The 17,346-nt window shown below is 43.4% G+C and overlaps 1 protein-coding gene across 1 annotated transcript in view; it reads right to left on the bottom strand.

The window, feature by feature from the left end:
• LOC105383589 (Down syndrome cell adhesion molecule-like protein Dscam2) overlaps positions 1 to 17,346 on the bottom strand; it is a 44,891-nt gene that overhangs the window by 4,333 nt on the left and 23,212 nt on the right. The window contains exons 12-31 of the mRNA XM_048626683.1: positions 17,156 to 17,334; positions 16,795 to 16,940; positions 16,532 to 16,667; positions 16,018 to 16,137; positions 15,214 to 15,399; positions 10,051 to 10,195; positions 7,769 to 7,926; positions 7,268 to 7,505; positions 6,769 to 6,908; positions 6,360 to 6,430; positions 6,002 to 6,251; positions 5,428 to 5,609; positions 5,034 to 5,157; positions 4,415 to 4,544; positions 3,871 to 4,061; positions 3,055 to 3,231; positions 2,548 to 2,777; positions 1,963 to 2,123; positions 1,329 to 1,480; positions 548 to 776 (exon numbers count right to left, since the gene is read on the bottom strand). Of these exons, the coding sequence (XP_048482640.1) occupies positions 548 to 776; positions 1,329 to 1,480; positions 1,963 to 2,123; positions 2,548 to 2,777; positions 3,055 to 3,231; positions 3,871 to 4,061; positions 4,415 to 4,544; positions 5,034 to 5,157; positions 5,428 to 5,609; positions 6,002 to 6,251; positions 6,360 to 6,430; positions 6,769 to 6,908; positions 7,268 to 7,505; positions 7,769 to 7,926; positions 10,051 to 10,195; positions 15,214 to 15,399; positions 16,018 to 16,137; positions 16,532 to 16,667; positions 16,795 to 16,940; positions 17,156 to 17,334 (3,345 nt within the window). The remainder of the gene's footprint in view (positions 1 to 547; positions 777 to 1,328; positions 1,481 to 1,962; positions 2,124 to 2,547; positions 2,778 to 3,054; positions 3,232 to 3,870; positions 4,062 to 4,414; positions 4,545 to 5,033; positions 5,158 to 5,427; positions 5,610 to 6,001; positions 6,252 to 6,359; positions 6,431 to 6,768; positions 6,909 to 7,267; positions 7,506 to 7,768; positions 7,927 to 10,050; positions 10,196 to 15,213; positions 15,400 to 16,017; positions 16,138 to 16,531; positions 16,668 to 16,794; positions 16,941 to 17,155; positions 17,335 to 17,346) is intronic.

Genomic DNA, 17,346 nt, shown 5'->3' with positions numbered 1-17,346 from the left:
TTATTAACAGATAACCTCTATTATATATTAAGTATATTATTCATATATGATCAAAATCAGTAATATGTATTACTTTCAGACAGTAATATTCGAATACAAAATTGTACTATCAGTACTGAAAATTAAATAAGTATTCGTACATCTTCCTCCTCAACAATGCAATGTACTGAAACAGGCAGGGACGCCCCCGCACAGTTCACCAATTACGGCGCCAATACTGGGGTGAATCTTGCTTTGATTGCATGCTCGCATTGCTCAGTTCCATGATTTCTGTACCATAAATACGTAGGTGTTGCATTGCAGCTACTACAGTAGCTTTATGACCCTATGCAAAAGTGATAAATATAGGATGTCGAAAGTGACGCCTCTAACACAACCACTGTTATACGACTTTTGTAAATTCGCGAAAATCATATTTAAAACTTACGTAACAAATATGATTTTTGAAAAGCAAAATTCATTATGAACATTTTTTCATAATGACCCCCTGATTCACCTTATTTTGGCTAACTACACCCTTTTAGAAACCCCTGTATGGAAACCTCACCTTTTCCTCCTCAGCAATATGGCCAATATCGTGAGAGCGGCGAGGGACAGCATGGCACAGAGCGCGAGCAGCAGCGCTAACTCCCCCGCCGTGGCAGGGAAGGGGGCGTCGACCTCCTCCGCGAACCCTCCTTCCGACGCTGTCGTGGTGAACTCGTAGACTTCGCGAGTCCAACTGGCTTCATTGGACGCGCGGGCAGCCACGCGGTAGCGGCAACCCGGGGTTAGACCTTGGGAGATCAGATGGTGGAATGAACGCGTGAAGTATAGGTATGCGTATCCTTCTTGTGGCGTGATGATTGGTAAAATAAAAACCAAGTAAGTAAATAAGTTTAAATAGTGAATATTGAGGTTTAAGCAGTACCATAATAGTACCTATACAGTAGCAGTACTGTAGTACGGTGATTCTAATAGGACTGAACTAGGAACTAATCTATATTCATGTGCATGTATTGTAGGTACTCATCCTCAACATTTCGTTAGCAACCAAGATATACCACAAAATAAACCTACAATCTCCGTTTCCCAAACTCACCTCCTGATATAACTTCTCCCCCAATAGGCACGTCCCGTGCGCCGGCCGCGCTCGAGCCGGCCCACTTGAGGCGCAGCGCGACCGGCCCGCAGCCGCCGTCGGCCCACACACCGACGTTCTCAATACATCTTTAGTTCTACCTAAGGGGGATTATCTCTTACGCTGAGATGTGACGATAGTCAAGACGTGATGTTATTCAATGCTGTCAGCTATTATTACACCATCAACAATCTCCACTTTTACTAACCTCCTAGTATGACTTCTCCCCCAATAGGCACGTCTCTGGCGCCGGCTGCGCCCGAGCCGGCCCACTCGAGGCGCAGCGCCACCGGCCCGCATCCCCCGTCGGCCCACACGCCCGTGTCGAACCGCGCGTGCGTCGCGTTCGCGTGGATCCATCTGGGTAATTTTGTTGTATTTAAGTACGGTCAGGTGCAAAGAAACCTGACCCCCCTCTCATACTAACAATGCTTCTGAGGGGGGTCAGGTTTATCTGCCCCTTACTGTACCATGAAATCAAGTACAATTTATATACATTATATATTGGATTCATATTACCCTGTGTGTTCTCTAGACGTAATTAAATTATAATATGAAGTCTGAGAGTTCTATTAAAATTGGTAAGATTCAGGCCAATGTCTGTCTAATAGCTGTCCATCTAACATCACACTCATACACCATTCATTAAACCCATATGGCTAACGTCGAATAATGTTGTAAGTGTTGTAACACAATGCTACATACATATACAATATAAAAAAATCCTTTTAGGGAAAGTCTGTTTATTTATTTAATTCTTTATTGTACAAATATTACAAATAAAAGTACATAAATAAAAGTTTATCATCATTAAAGTTTTTTCATTCAGTATTCCAACATACCTGGCATCAGCGGGCGCGACGGGCGGCCCCCCGGTGGTCCGCACACTCAGCTCGGGCCCGGGCGGGCCCCCGGCGGCCGCGTAGGCGCGGTAGGCCGAGCCGCAGCGCAGCCCCGTCAGCCCTATGGGACCGGGGTTCGCGGCTTGGACGCGCCATTCTCCCTGCCAGAAAATTAGGTAGAGTATAATAAACCCTTCCTTCATTGGAAGGAGACCCGTGCCCCAGCAGTGGGGACATAATGGGTCGTGATGATGATGATGATAATAAATAAATCGTAAAATGTATGAAAGTTTTTTTGAGGATTCTAGCCAGTGATTTTATTAGAACCAAAGAAAAAATAATTTACGACAGTAATCAGGGTAATCTGTCCCTCAATTATGTTTCATATTGAATTTCCAGATAATGCAATCCAAATTTCGTATCAAGACTTTAACATACTTTTACAATAAAACCAATATTTCATATTCTCAGTCAAAGCGTACTTCCTTTCACTCATAAGCTCCAAATCTCGGAGGCCACATACGAAAAATCATGACCCACCTTACTAAGTAGAAAATCCAGCTTCACGATAGAAAGATAGCGTACCTCAGGCGCAGCCAATCTCCAATGCAGCGTATACGCTTTAGCCAGCGCATGTCCGGGCGCTCTAGCCGCCGGCCGTAGCTCTAACTCCAGTTCCCTAGCCCGGGCCTCCACCAGCGCCAGGGTCGGTGGGACTGGCGGCCGCAGGACAATGACCTTCCACGTGACGGAGTCTGAGCCGTGCGGGTTCTCGGCCACGCAGGTGTAGTTGTCGGCGTGTGAGAGTTCTAGACCTAGGAGGGGTTGAGTGTGAGTTGTTATGGGGACAGAGGGGTTGTGTGAATTGGGGGGACGGAGAAATGTAAAGTTTTAAATTGGCTTTACGCTGCTGCCACTGGAAATCGTTATTTAACGTAATTTAAAGAAATATGAAAGCTATCAATGGTTAAAATAAATTTGATGCTTAAATTGATACGTAACAAATATGGAATTCAGTCCAAAATTACATATGAAGAGGTAAAATATATAATAAAATAGTTACGTCAGTAAAAAACTAAAACAATGACTCACTGCGAATAAGCAAGGCGTCGCCATCAATGTGGAACGGAGGTCGCAAATGCAGAGGGCTCCCACCTCTCAGCCACCGTTTAGCCGGAGGGGGCGTCCCACCGACCACGCATCTTAAAGATATGGAGCCCCCGGCTGCACCCATGGCTATGCCTCCGAAAGACGATATTCTTGCTGGTGCTATAAGAATAATGATTTTAAAAATAATAAATAGTTATATGGCCAAAAAGATGATTCTTATTGTTTGCAACAAGAATTAATACAGCTCCATTCTAAACTAGCCTGTAGGTACTTTAGTAGTTAGTACTTCTAAGAATCTTCTAATTGAAAAATGTGCCAGTTTACAAATCTGCAAACATGAAACAGCGACGAATATTACCCGCTTTTCAGATTTGCGTCGTGGTACGGCACAAAGTCGGTTTACTTCTTAGAAAGCATTGAATAATGAGGACAGCTTCGCGGAATCCTTCTTGTGTTCGTGTCGAAGCTGTAGAGGACCTCATTAAGAAATGCATAAAATATGACTCTCATTGGGATCTTTTGACCAATAGGTACCTTTTATTAGTGATCGAGTGATCAATTATTTGTACACAAAACAGAACAGAATAAGTTACATAACTTATATGTATACTAAATCGCGGTCTTGTGGCTTAAAGCGTTTTTTTTGAGGATATGGATATTTGGGTGGAATGTTTTACTTCCTTAGACAACTCCCCATAAATATGTTTTTTTCGCTGTAATGTATGTATGTACGTATGTTTTTAATCTATATTCTATTGTTCAAGTTGTTGGTCACCTATTTCACATCCCTAAACTCACCCAAAGCATTAGTCTGACACGCCACAGCTGACGACGGCGGCCCCTCACCAGCAGCAGTAGCGGCCCGGACCCACGCCTCGTAGGTCCGTCCCGGCCGCAGCCCCCGCAGCGCCTTGAGGCACTCTGTGGCACCGCCCGAGGTTTCAGGGTCGACGCACGAGCTCACTCGAGACACGTTGGGCTCTTGTGATCTGTGGTTGTTGTGAGTGGTGAAGATTTGGGGAGGTGTAGTTGTGGTGGTAAGTTTAGGGATATATAGTGAGAAGCATTTTTAATTTTAATTGAAATGTGAGGACCACAAGCCTGAGTGATAAGTGCTTAAATTTTGAGCAGCTGAACCATTTTTCATTAAATACGGTTGAGAACAATTGTGATCAAGACACTTCACTAATAAAAACAAAACAAGAATTTTAATTTACGAATAATAGCGGCTTAGCTTATTTGAACTAATACAAGAAAAATAAGTAATTACGTATGTAAGTACATTTTTTTTCTATTCTATAAGGGCTGAAAACATAATAAAATAAAACTCAATAAACGTTACCCCGACAGATCCTTGACATAGAGCGTGTAGTGCGTAAGCCTGCCGTTGGGCTCGGGCGGGGGCAGCCACGAGGCGCGCAGAGACCGCTCTGTCAGCGCCACCAGCTTCATGCCTCCAGGGGCACTCGGCACTACGAACCAAACATTTGTTTATAACTAGCTGTTTGAAGGGAATTAGACAAAAGGGCCAGATAGACGTACGCGTAACTTAAAGCTCGACATGTTTTTTTGTTTGTGAAGTACGCGAATCGAAGGTGACAAACGAAAGACCGTCGTCGGCCATAAGTACGTGGTCCTTACTCTCACGTCTATCTGGCCATTTTAGCATCAAGTGGGGTTTATAATGACACGAAAAAAATTTAGAAGTTGACTCAACAAGTGACTGTGTAGAGGTAATTAATTATTTACTTCTGTAAAACGCACGCAAATGCACAGCCTGTAATAATCCTTAGCAGGACATGAAACTGCTTCAAGATTATTGCCATAATCTTCATGCTTGGCAAGCGGGTTGTCATTGTCACACAAGCTCTAAAAGTCCTCAATCAGTTTTGTGATGTACATTTTTTATGATGATTCAACAATTTCAATACGAGAAAGAAATGTAAGTGATTATAACGCACCATCCTCATCGGTCCGGCACACTTGCGGCGCGCTCAGCGGCCCGTCGCCCGCCGCGTTGTGTGCGCGCACCCTTATCTCGTATTCCGCGTACGCCGTCAGCCGAGACACTGTCGCTTCTTCCCCCTACAATTAACACTTCATTAGACCCTGTATTGTGCCGTGGACTCTTAATTGTACGCTTCAGTCAAAGCTGGAATGTTTGGTATTCAGTCCTAGCTTTGGATATGGGTAAATAATTTAACAAACTATGAAAAGATTCCGAGAATATAGCAGAAATCTGGGAATTCGATATTCTCACTTGTTGTTGTTTCACTTAGTAGTAGTTAGTTGTTTTCACTATACTTAAATTTTACTAAAATATGATCATACTACATAATCTAAAATCAATCAAACCTGAACACGCAAATGAGCGTCTTGCGGCGGCAGCAGCGGGTCAGCATCTCGTCTCGTGTACTGCAAGGTGTAGTGTGTGATGACCCCCCCTCTGTGCTCTACAGCCGGCAACCTCCACGAAACACGCAGCGATGTTGAACCCCCCGATACACACGACAATCTTTCCGGCCCAGCCGTCGGCGCTACAAAACAACTTAACTTTAAAACTTAAGCATTCTTTGCTGTAAAAATATGAACAAGTAAACTTTTCAAGTGGCCATCAATTCATCCTGAATCGTTTGACCTACATCTGAGAGGCTACGGTCCAATTAAGCCATTTTGCATTTTGATGGGAAAATTTACGATGGCCGCTTTGCGTCGATAGAGAGGCGGCGCAGCGTGGATTTATTTACGCGGTGACGTCATCGCGCTCTGCGGAACTCGCAGCTCGGATATTGGAATTGCAAAGTGCACTTAAAGTGAACTTATTATTATAACTATTTGTGGGACAGTTTTTATAGGGAGTATAAATACTTTAGCTTGCTGTAAGTTATAGAAATAGACTTTATTACCATAGATGTCAAATTGAACTCACGTGACTCCAAGGTATGTCTATAATGCGGGGGCGACGGGGGTCCACTACCGGCTGCATTATACGCCCTAACCGTGACCCCGTACCGCGTGGCTGGCTTCAAGCCCCTCAGGGTGGTCCCTGTGGCCTCGGCGCTAGCTCCACTCTCCGTGCCCGGCCCTTCGCTGGACATCGACTTGCCTTCCTCTGACACCTCCCACCATTTGATTGTGTAGCCTAGGAGAGTGCCGTGCCATGTTTCTCTTAGCGGTGGCTGGAGAAGAAAGTGAGTGTGTAATGGAGGTTTTTGTGTAGTCTATAATATAGTGTATATTTAAGGTACAAAGTAAATTTTATCAGTGATTAATTTAAAAAAAATTACCTGCCAAGTGATGTGTAGTTCTCTTGCTTTGAGCGCCCGAACTGTGATGTCGCGAGGTGACCCGCCGGGAGCTGTATAAAATTAGCATGAAGTGAAGAAATTTTATTAAAGCAAGTTATTCGGGCGGGGAACTTTCATCACATAAACATAGGTAACTAGGTTACCTTACATAAACATACATTACAGGAGGGTCACTTGAGCTTACGAAAAACTAATTTCCGGAGCTCTGCTGCACTAACCGCGACTCTGAAGGGTTACTCTATATACTCTATACTGAGTGGCTCACGATGCAGCGCTCCGAAACTTAGTTTTTCGTCACATAGAGTGAACCCCCTGCCTAATTGATTGAAAGTACTTACCAATTTAATTTTTTTCTAGACTAACCCTCCATATAGGTAGATCAACATACCTTCCTCGCGAGTAGTGAAGTGCAGCGGCGCGGTGTAAGGCGACGCGCCCACGTCGTTGTAGGCGGCGAGGCGCAGCGCGTAGCGCGTGTCGGGTGCCAGGCCTGCTAGTAGCGCGCCCGCGCGACTTGGGCCTTCCGACCTGTGAGGTAACGCGAGGTTACATACTACCTAGGTTCCTGGCTGATGAGAATCAGATTACAGGTAATAGGTGACAGAGACAGGCTTGACCCCTAGTTCTTATCAGCCAGGTGCAAGTTAAATCATCCAGGTAGCAAGACTGTAGTCTGATATACAACCATGTTCATGAAGTAGTTATTTCGTATCTTAACAATATGAACATTTTAAATATGCGTCTCGTCTGTAGAGTTCGTAATCGTAAGATTGTAAGATAGATAGACCTTCAAATTCAATCTTAACAGTCTGGCTCTTAAAATCGTAACAACTATGTGCTCCTACACCAAGGAACCTCCAAACGTAAACAACAACCATAACACTCACGCAACATGCAGCAAATCCAAACTAGCCAGCGTCAGATTGAGCACATCAGGCCCAGTCCACGAGTCTAACAGAGCGGGGAGCGGGGCTTCGAGCGGCGCGGGCGACGGGTCGCGCGACAGTGCCCGGTATTGCACGGAGTAGTGCGACACGAGCGCGCCGCGCGCCACGCGCCACGTCACGCGCGCGCGCCGCGACCACACTTCTGATACGCGCATCTCTTCCGGCGTGCTTGGACGTTCTGTTGGGTTGAGTTGATAAAGGTTGCCTGATAAATACTTACATTTTATGATTTACAAGGGTGAGTGGCACGTAAACGCTACTAGAAGGAGATTGCTTTGGACAAGGGATTAATCATATCACCGGTTGATCTTTAATAAACAGCCGAAACTCGGGGCCTATATGGGTAGGATGCGCCAAGACATACGTATTATACCTTTCACAAAAAGAGACGAAGGGTAAGCTGGCCGGCGTACTATCTAAGCTTTATTATGTAAGACCTACCCTTCACAAACAGCCGGAAGGTGAGCTGATCACTGCCGTAGAGGTTCCTCGCGTGGCAGGCATACTCGCCGGCGTGTTCAGGCCCGACGTGCGCGATGGTGAGCTCCGTCAGTAGGGAGCCCGCGCCCGCATCACGCGTCTCCACGCCGCCTGACCCACTGAAGGAGGGAATGCTTAATGCTTATCCAGGGTGTTGCAAAAGGTGCTTTGACTGGTATAGTCAGCCGAAAGGGAGTGACCCAGGGGAACACATTTTTACGAACTTCCAAAAGTCGTAAGGTCTGTTTTTAATGACAGATTCTGAACGATTTATCAACAGTCGATTTTCCCGTGATTAAATGACGTATCGTAGTATTGGCGGGACACTCGACTGTTGATGAACCGTCCTTAATCTGTCAATTTAGTATCTGAGATTAAAAAACAGACTGTAAAACAAAAGTTGATCAGAATTATCACCAAAACACCCCCTTTCAGCTTACTATATATACCCTTTTTCTAACACCATGTAAACAATTTATATTACTATAGGTTCATATGTAGGCACTGAACAATCAAAAGGTTCCTAACCCAGCTGTAAGAGTCACGTGACTAAAGCAGGTCGGATATCATAATCAACAGTATGGGTAGTATAAAACCCGTCTGAAAAGCAATTACCCACGGTCGTCAGCTGTGCGTGAGGATCCGTAGCATCGTAGCGTGGGAATCAAGCTTCAAGTATTATGTGCGTTGCCACAGAGAGGCATTTGTTAACACTATATACATATAAGTACTATCTAAACACCTTTTGTAACAACTGAATTACAAAAATGGTCAGCTAAAGTCTCAATGCTTCGTAGCCTACATCTCGAGCACTCACGCCTGCTGGCAAAATGGAGCACTCTCCTTATTCACAAACACAAAGTATTTCGTGTTTCTATGTAGGTCTACGAGCAAAGCGGCAAGTCATTTTGCAATTCAATTCTTAGAACCTCACGTTGCTTTCAGTATGCCCTATTGTACAATGCACTGCCCAATGATGTAGAATATTGTGACGGAAACTGTAGACGTGAATAAATATGAGCAGGTGTAGAGACTTCGTTAATACTATAACACCCTATATCTACCTTTACTTTGAACTAAAACAATTGAAATTTCTATGTAAATAACGCTAACGTTAAAATCAGAAATACATACTTAAAGTACATACTAAAAGTACCTACAATGTAGGAGTACCTCAATTGCAAAGTGCAACATTTATGGCTATTGTTCTTATTATTTATCGGATGTGAGTTTACGTGAGTTATCGCCAGTTCCATTATAAACGAGCCGGGACCCACTTAATTGTTCTACAGCTACCTATTCGTTTGCAGAAAAATAATAGAAGATTTATTGTTGGCTTTAGCTTAGTGGTTCTTTGTGAATGAAATTTCAATTCTATTGAATGTTGAAAAATATAATTTGCTTCTGTTTTGTAATTAAAAAGCTGGTGGACAGGAAAATATGAGGTAGGGAATCTGATACCTTCCTTGCGCTAGGATGCTATTTTATAAACTTATAGATATTTTTATAAATCATTGAGTAGGGTCAAAAAGAGCTAGAACAATGCTTCTTCGATCATTTACGATCTCGGATAACCACGAAACTAAATAATGAACTATTTTTTTGTAACTGTGATTTTAGATTGGTGTATTAATATTTTTAACAACTTTTAATGTATTGATTATTGTTCTATTTAGAGGGTTCGTCAAAAACATTTAATTTTCTTCGTTGTTTCCTTTCCTTTCCCACATAAATCATTAACCTCAATAACATGGCTAAGCTGACTCCATGTGCCATTCAAATCATCCGTATATCATTGTTAATTGAACCGCAAATCCGGCCGGTAATCCGCGTTATTGGCATGACTGCGTGAGGTACTCTAATAATTCAAATAGGAATTTGGCTCCCTATTCTCTGTCTTCCGAGCCGTTAGCAACCGTGAATGATCGCATTTGTGTAAATAGCTCATTACTCATTAATTCTACATGACATGTGTTTAGGTACGACAAATTATGTAGAGAAGTATATCCGACAGATGTTTATAGCTCTGATAAATAAATCATTCTGTTGCATCTGTGTCTCCTACATTATAAGGTACTCGAAGACCAAAATCACAATCCAACGAATATTTTCCCTTGTTCACTAGTTGATCTAGGGTTGAAAAGGAGAAAAATATCCGTACGTGAAACGGTGTGGGTGTATATTTAGTATATGCTGAATCAAGTCAAAGTGTTCCAGAGTGAAATAACCCATAGTTAACTTACTGCAAGGCGAGCGGCCGGGAGTCGTGAGTCCAATGCAAATTGATTTCTGGCTCTCCCCTGGCGTTGCAGGCCAATCTCGCGGTGGTTCCTCTAACGACCCATCTTGTCTCGCCGCCGCCGCCGTGTCGGGATAGCTTCGGAGGCTCTGTGTGAGCAACAGATTATAGCTTGACAATTATAAAGCTCTATTCAGACCTAATGTTAGCAGAGCAAGACGATCAATGACGAGACGGTATGCGATTTGTGACAGCTATCAGCTTTTGCTGAGATCTGAATAGGTCTTTATGCGTCTTTAGAGGAAAGAAGGCAGAGTAAAGAGGTAGTTAAAGGAGTAAGAAGGTGATCAGATGCACGTCAAGATATCCGATGGACAAACTGATATAGATAAAGTTATATGAGGTGCGGCTACATATGTAAGTGAAAGTTTTAAATATATTCAACGAATGTTTTGATAGGATAACATCCTGAGCAGAATGATAGACGCAATTTTAACAGAACCCTTTACTTTTGACCCTTAAAATTAAACTAAACATAAACTTACACTAAAACTAAATATACCAAAATCTGAAAATTTTAAGTGTGAATGCTGAACGATGTTTTGATGTTTCATATTTTAATTTAGGTGTTTCCATGGAAGTAGGGCGATCTCAATTAAATTAGCTGACCCAATAGAAGTAAATATATAATGGAGACGCTGCTGGAAAATTGACATACTAGTATATCTCTATGTTTTGTGGTTTCTGTGAGCCCCTTCGACACGACTCACAACTATTACGAACGCCGGATGGTACTATCTTAAAAGAAAACACCAGTATTACTATCGGGTTCCGCTCATCTCGCATAATCTTTATTGACCAAAACTCATTTCGCATAACTCGTATGGTCTAAACTTTTTTGGCCGAACCATCACTTTGCCAAGGCTTATGTGGCATAAGGCTCGTTTCGTCTAAAACTCTTTAGGCACAATCTTTAAACACCTAAGTTTCGTTTGCTCAAATTTATGTTCGTCTATACCTGTGTATAATTTTGTTTCTCCTAATGTTATTTTAATAAATAATGTATTAAGTATGTAGTAAATGTACAAATTGTGGTATTTTTCTCCTACATCCCGAAAATCACGATATTGTATGATCAAAAAATCGAAAGTTAACGACCAATATAATTATTACAAACCCCATGAGATCGAAACCTAAAAATAGGTGCGACGACGAGCAAAGCGAGGAGGAGCGTGTTAGGTGCACATGTTCATCAAAACCAAAGCGGAGCGCAGCGAAGCGGAGCGGAGCGTTTTCCAAACAGCGGAAACAATACAAGGTACCAGTTTGCGCTATGTAGGGAGACGCTCCGTCAAAGTTAAAGCCAAACGAATATTATTACTTTGTATAAACCTATGCCATAGCATTATTAGGCTATTCAAGATTTGGCCATACCATTATTAGGCTAAACAATGTTATGCGAAATAACTTTTTACTAAACGAGATTTATGCCATACGATTTTCGGCGTAACGAGACTTTGACCAAACGTTACTATGCAATACGAGATTCGGCAAATAAATCTTATGCCAAAAAAGGTAGAACCATTACTATCACTATTCACTTCGAGGATCTCTGGAGACGTTCACTGTTCGAGCTTTCTATTAGAACTGAACTGTTCGACTGTTACTATTAAACTGAACTCAATAATGTGCGCCGGACACCTCGCTTTATATAGGCCGGCGAGCGATCTTCCCGAAAGTTCCAGAGATACCCGAGGTCACACTATTTATTATTATTATTACTAAGTAGGTATAAACAATCCATACTTATCTACTAACAATAAGTACCTAACTTAGCATCTAGAAAGTTCGCGGACGTTGTGGAACATTCCCTAACTATTGTTCTAGAAGCTTCTAGACTATTGTAGATCTATTGAATCCATACTAATTCTTCTAGAACTTTATCGAAACTACTGGAAAGTGATAGAATGTTCCAGAACCTTCGCGAGTTATCTACTCTATCTATCGATTGTCGCGAACATTACTCCCGCCGCAGCTCTTGTAGCTGAACTATCCGCGGTCGCGACATCATCTTCGTCGATGGGCAGCTCCTCGGTCATCTCCATGGTAGGCGCCCGCAGGATTCATGACTCTGTCTCGTTGCTGTTGAGAGTCTGGTACATACTTCTTCATCCATCGTGCCCAATACTTGTCAGTTAATCTCTTGTCTATGAGATCCAGTCTTCTAACTGCCGAGTCACACATGCTGCATTCACAATTTTTCCGCAGCAGTCCGGTCTCTCCCGCCGGTAATACCTTAATTTTATCCTCCAGTAACGGCAGCGCATGCCGATCTAACACACTATCTGTCGGACTATCTATTTTTTCGGAGAGACGAACCATTTTTATGGCACTCACACTCATCTCACGATTCTTTAGACTACGATCTTGGGTCGTGTCTATGGATGGCGTGAGTGCTCCGACGACTTCAGCTAGGGGCGGCAGTGTAGGCCCCTCACTTACAGCACTGACTGGCTCACTTGTCGATGTTACACTATTTACAGGAGCCACTCTATTTCCCTGCAGCGGTTTGTTCCGCTGTGGCTCCCGCCGGTTTTCACCGGCGACGACTACTTCCGCAGGTTCAGGCGGGAGAAGGCAGGGCAAGATTTCCACCACAGGTTGGCTGACGACGACTTCTTTCGATGAGGGGTCAAATGATAAGTCTCCTGACACATAGTTCACCTTTTCTCTCGTCACCTTTACTCTCACTGTGTTCACCTGCGATGTTACATTGTGTGTAGTCTTCACAGTATCCGTGTGTAACATTGGGTGATGTGATGATCGGCACCCATTTTTATCACATGGCTTAAACTTGCATACGTGGCCGAACCGTCGAACTTTAAGACAGCGGAAGCAAAGCTTATGAGCTTTGGCCAGCTCCCATCTTTCCTGTACGCTGGCTTTCTTCATCTTGTGGCAATCGGTGGTACTGTGCTCATGGTTGCAGACCGGACACGAAGTGGGGACTATGGAAGACACCGATATTTCATTGACATAATCACTTTCGTGCTTTTTTCTCGACCTGGGCTCCCGCCGGTCTTCAGCAGTAATAATTTCAGCTGAAGCAAATTCACCAACTTCACTGGATACAACTTTGAAGAAGTTGGATAACGTGATGAGGTTCGGCTGGTCTTTTGGTTGTTCTTTGTTGAACCTGTAGTATCGAAACTGTAAAGCAGACGGCATCTTTTCGACGACTGTCCGCACGACTTCCGCGTTATACAAATGATGGGGCTTCTCAAGTGCTCGTATAGTTGCCGTCACATTCATAATTTTCGAGGCGAACACGCAGATATCACTTGGGTTTGCGGATAACTTCGGTAAGCTGCGCAACTTATTCAATTCAGCCATGGCGATTGCTTCTGGACGACCGAATCTAAGTTCTAAAAGCTCCATGACTTCACGCGCAGTTGTTGCTCCAACAAAGAGACAATGCACTGCCTCTTTAGCAAGGCCTCGCAAACTCCTTCGCAATCTTGCCAGGTTCTCCTGTTCACTGAGTTGGTGCTCAGATTCCTCAAAGGCTCTTTTAAATGGCAACCAATCTGTTGACGCACCATTAAAGTATGGCAGTTCCACTATTCTCGAACTTGTATGCTGCATGGAACGTGCAACAGCAGAGCCTATGGCAGCAGCGAGCTCCTCATAATCGTGCTTCTTCATAATAGGTTCATTAGCCTTCACGCAAGTGGGCATATCGGGCGCATGATATACGCTTCTTGGTTCTTCAATCATGGCTGCTTGTGCAGCATGGAATCCTGGTCCCGCAGGTTCAGGCAGGACTTGGCACGCGACGATGTCTTGCGGTGAGAGTGCGGGTGTACTTCTCCGCACCCACTCGGATGTGCGCGCCACTTTGATGGTTTCATCCTTTTCTTCTATCTGCTCCTCTTCCGAGTCATCTTCTAGCACGGCAACCTTGGCTGCAGCCAATTCGACATCAAACATAGCTGCCTCAGCTTTAGCAATGGCCGCTACTTTTCGTCGCTCGAGAAGTTCCAATCGAGCCTGGGCCAATTCTCTTCGCCGTGCACGAGAAGCAGTGGAGTGCAATGAACACGAAATACGTGATCTTCCTTGATTTGTCGATGTTGACTCGACACTATCTATAGCAGCGCTGACTGCGGCGGTGGGGGTAACGGCAGTTGTGACACCGGCAACGACTATAGGGGAGGGTGGCAACAATGGAGGGTGCAGCGTCTCCGTCGTCGGCTCTGACGGCGGTTGTGGACCTGGTGTACCTCCTGTGGTTGTACCCAATGCCGATGCGTACTCCGTTACATCTGCAGACCTCGTCGTGGAGACGGCAGATTTCTCGTCCGTAGTCCTCTTCACTGCGTACGACTTCTGAGACTTCGTTACAGGCATCTTCTTTTCTTCCAATCCGGATGCACAAAGGACCATAAATGTAAGGTCATTTCACGAACTAATACGAATGCCGGCTCAACTATAACTATCCGGCTCAGAAGGACCATAAATGTGAGCCCCTTCGACACGACTCACAACTATTACGAACGCCGGATGGTACTATCTTAAAAGAAAACACCAGTATTACTATCACTATTCACTTCGAGGATCTCTGGAGAAGTTCACTGTTCGAGCTTTCTATTAGAACTGAACTGTTCGACTGTTACTATTAAACTGAACTTAATGTGCGCCGGACACCTCGCTTTATATAGGCCGGCGAGCGATCTTCCCGAAAGTTCCAGAGATACCCGAGGTCACACTATTTATTATTATTATTACTAAGTAGGTATAAACAATCCATACTTATCTACTAACTATAAGTACCTAACTAAGCATCTAGAAAGTTCGCGGACGTTGTGGAACATTCCCTAACTATTGTTCTAGAAGCTTCTAGACTATTGTAGATCTATTGAATCCATACTAATTCTTCTAGAACTTTATCGAAACTACTGGAAAGTGATAGAATGTTCCAGAACCTTCGCGAGTTATCTACTCTATCTATCGATTGTCGCGAACAGTTTCTATTAATTGAAATTCAAACACCACTTTACTTTGTTAATTTTCTTTAAGTTTAGGTGTTAATTATAAGCTCTTTTGTTTTTTTTACAGTATCTGTGTTTTTTTGGTGTTGGACCACGGTCTTTTCATCTCTACTCACCCCTCACATCCAAGAAGAACACATGATGCAGGAAGGCGTGCTGGGCTCGCGCCGTGCACCGGTACCAGCCCTCGTGCTCCGGCGCCGTGGTCCGCAGCCAGATGGTTCCGTCCACCAGTATGGAGCCCCCGCTCGCGTCCGCACTCTCGGATTGGCTCCAGAGGACGTGGCGCCAGTTCTCGCCATCTGTGTTATTGCAGTCAATGTAAACTTTGATGACAGGTTGGGTCTAGAGTCTAGACACATGTTTTTTTTTGGTTATGTTACGATTACCGTTTCTTTTTAACTGTGTATAGGTACTTTAGGGTAGATACAAAATAAACATAGATGAGACGGGTGAGCTCACAGGTTTTCATATTCACAGTTTTCGATTCATATTAATAGTGTTCGAATAATATTCACAGTATTACTAATTATTGTATCACACCCAGATAGTACACGGCCGAAGCAGTGCCAAATCTATCTAAGTAGAAACGGTTTTATTGTAATTTTTCTTTTCCGCGTGATTATATGAACAAAGGCCAATCGACAACTATAGAACTCATCAATCAATCATCTATCTATGTACTAGCATCCTCCCAACTAATTCCTCGGAGATCTTAAGAAAGTTAGCTAAAAGTGATTACTAGTACTTTCATCTATAAAGAAGCCAATTTTGCATCGTTATCAGTAAGTATGCTTGTTATTGTAAAGTATCATTTCTCTGTAACAATCAAACTTACTCGAAGAGTATTTCCAGGAGATTCCCGGAGTAGGTTCTCCCTCGCAAGCAACGCAGCATTTCTCTGTTACAATGGAACTTACCCTGTGAGTATTCCCAAGAGATCCTCGGGCTGGGCTGTCCCCTGGCGGCGCAGGGCAGCAGCAGCGCGGCGCCGGCCGACACGGAAGTGTTCTGAGCACGCGACACCCACGCCGGCGGCTCTGAGGGCAGACGCTGCTTTACATCATACGATATTCTGTTAGAAAGTAATAACTTTCTAATAAGAAAGGAGAAAAAAATACGGTAACATTCGTGCGTGGTGATCAATATTTCAACTAATAAGAATGACTAAATGTTTAGGTAATTTCGTAGCTAATTGCTGTGTGTAAGTAACAAAAATATACCGAAAGGCGGTTACTCAGTTCCTCTTACTGAGCAACTACGACTTTTAGAAATTCCTGAAAAAATATATGCTTCCTATAGTAAAAAAGTGCCACAGCAAAAATATTTCCATAGAAAAGCAGTTTTTTCCACGATTTTCTAACATTGTTATAAATACAAAAGTACCTTGCACTTTATGATTATACCTACATTATGAATTTGAAGTGCAGTTACCTTTCACAGATAGAACGGCAGTGTGGCTGACACTGCCAAAGTCGTTGGTGGCACGACAAGTGTAGTCACCGCTGTGACCAGAGGTCAGCTCTTGTATGATCAATAATGAAAAGAAATCCATGTTTTTTTGCTCAGTCTGAAAAGGAAATTAAATCTGAAAACTTTTACTAAAAAGAAATGGCAGAAGTTAACTTGCGCTATAGAATAAAAAATATAAAAAGAACAATGTTTAAAAAATTATAAGTAAGGGCATAAATCCATACCTTTAGTAATGGAGAGATAGGTAGATTATCTTTCAGCCATGTAAACTGTATCGGTTTGTCTCCAGCAACCAATGTGCAAGTAGCTTGCGTACTCCCTCCCACTTCAATTTCTTCGGGAAAGAGGAAAGGTGCAATTTTTGGAGGCTCTGAAAATTTATAGCTGGTTATAATTACCACATTTCTAAAAACTATTGATCACCTTTCTGTAAAACCATTCACATATCTAAATTTCCTGTTACACGTACAGTATACCTCGAGGTAAGTAGATAAACTATGGGCAGTTAAAACTTTTTAGATTCATACTTTTTAGACTAACTATTAATAATAAGGGCATTCTTAAATCAATGGCTAGACGTCTTACTATGCACTTCAATCCGCACTTGTCGCCTAGCCAGCTCGCCGCTCTCGGCCCTCACTTCACACGTGTAGGCCCCGGCCACGGCGCTCCGCACTGACGACAGACGCAGCACCCCGCGGTCGTCGCCCGGCTCCAGCGTCATGTCCACTGGAGAGCCGTCTTCCTTCTTCCAGGTTACTTCTCTAAAATGTGCA

Source organism: Plutella xylostella, chromosome 17, assembly GCF_932276165.1.
Source record: "Plutella xylostella chromosome 17, ilPluXylo3.1, whole genome shotgun sequence".
NCBI lineage: Eukaryota > Metazoa > Arthropoda > Insecta > Lepidoptera > Plutellidae > Plutella > Plutella xylostella.
The sequence above is the reverse complement of the archived record's forward strand: the minus strand, read 5'-3'. Positions and strand labels throughout refer to the sequence as shown.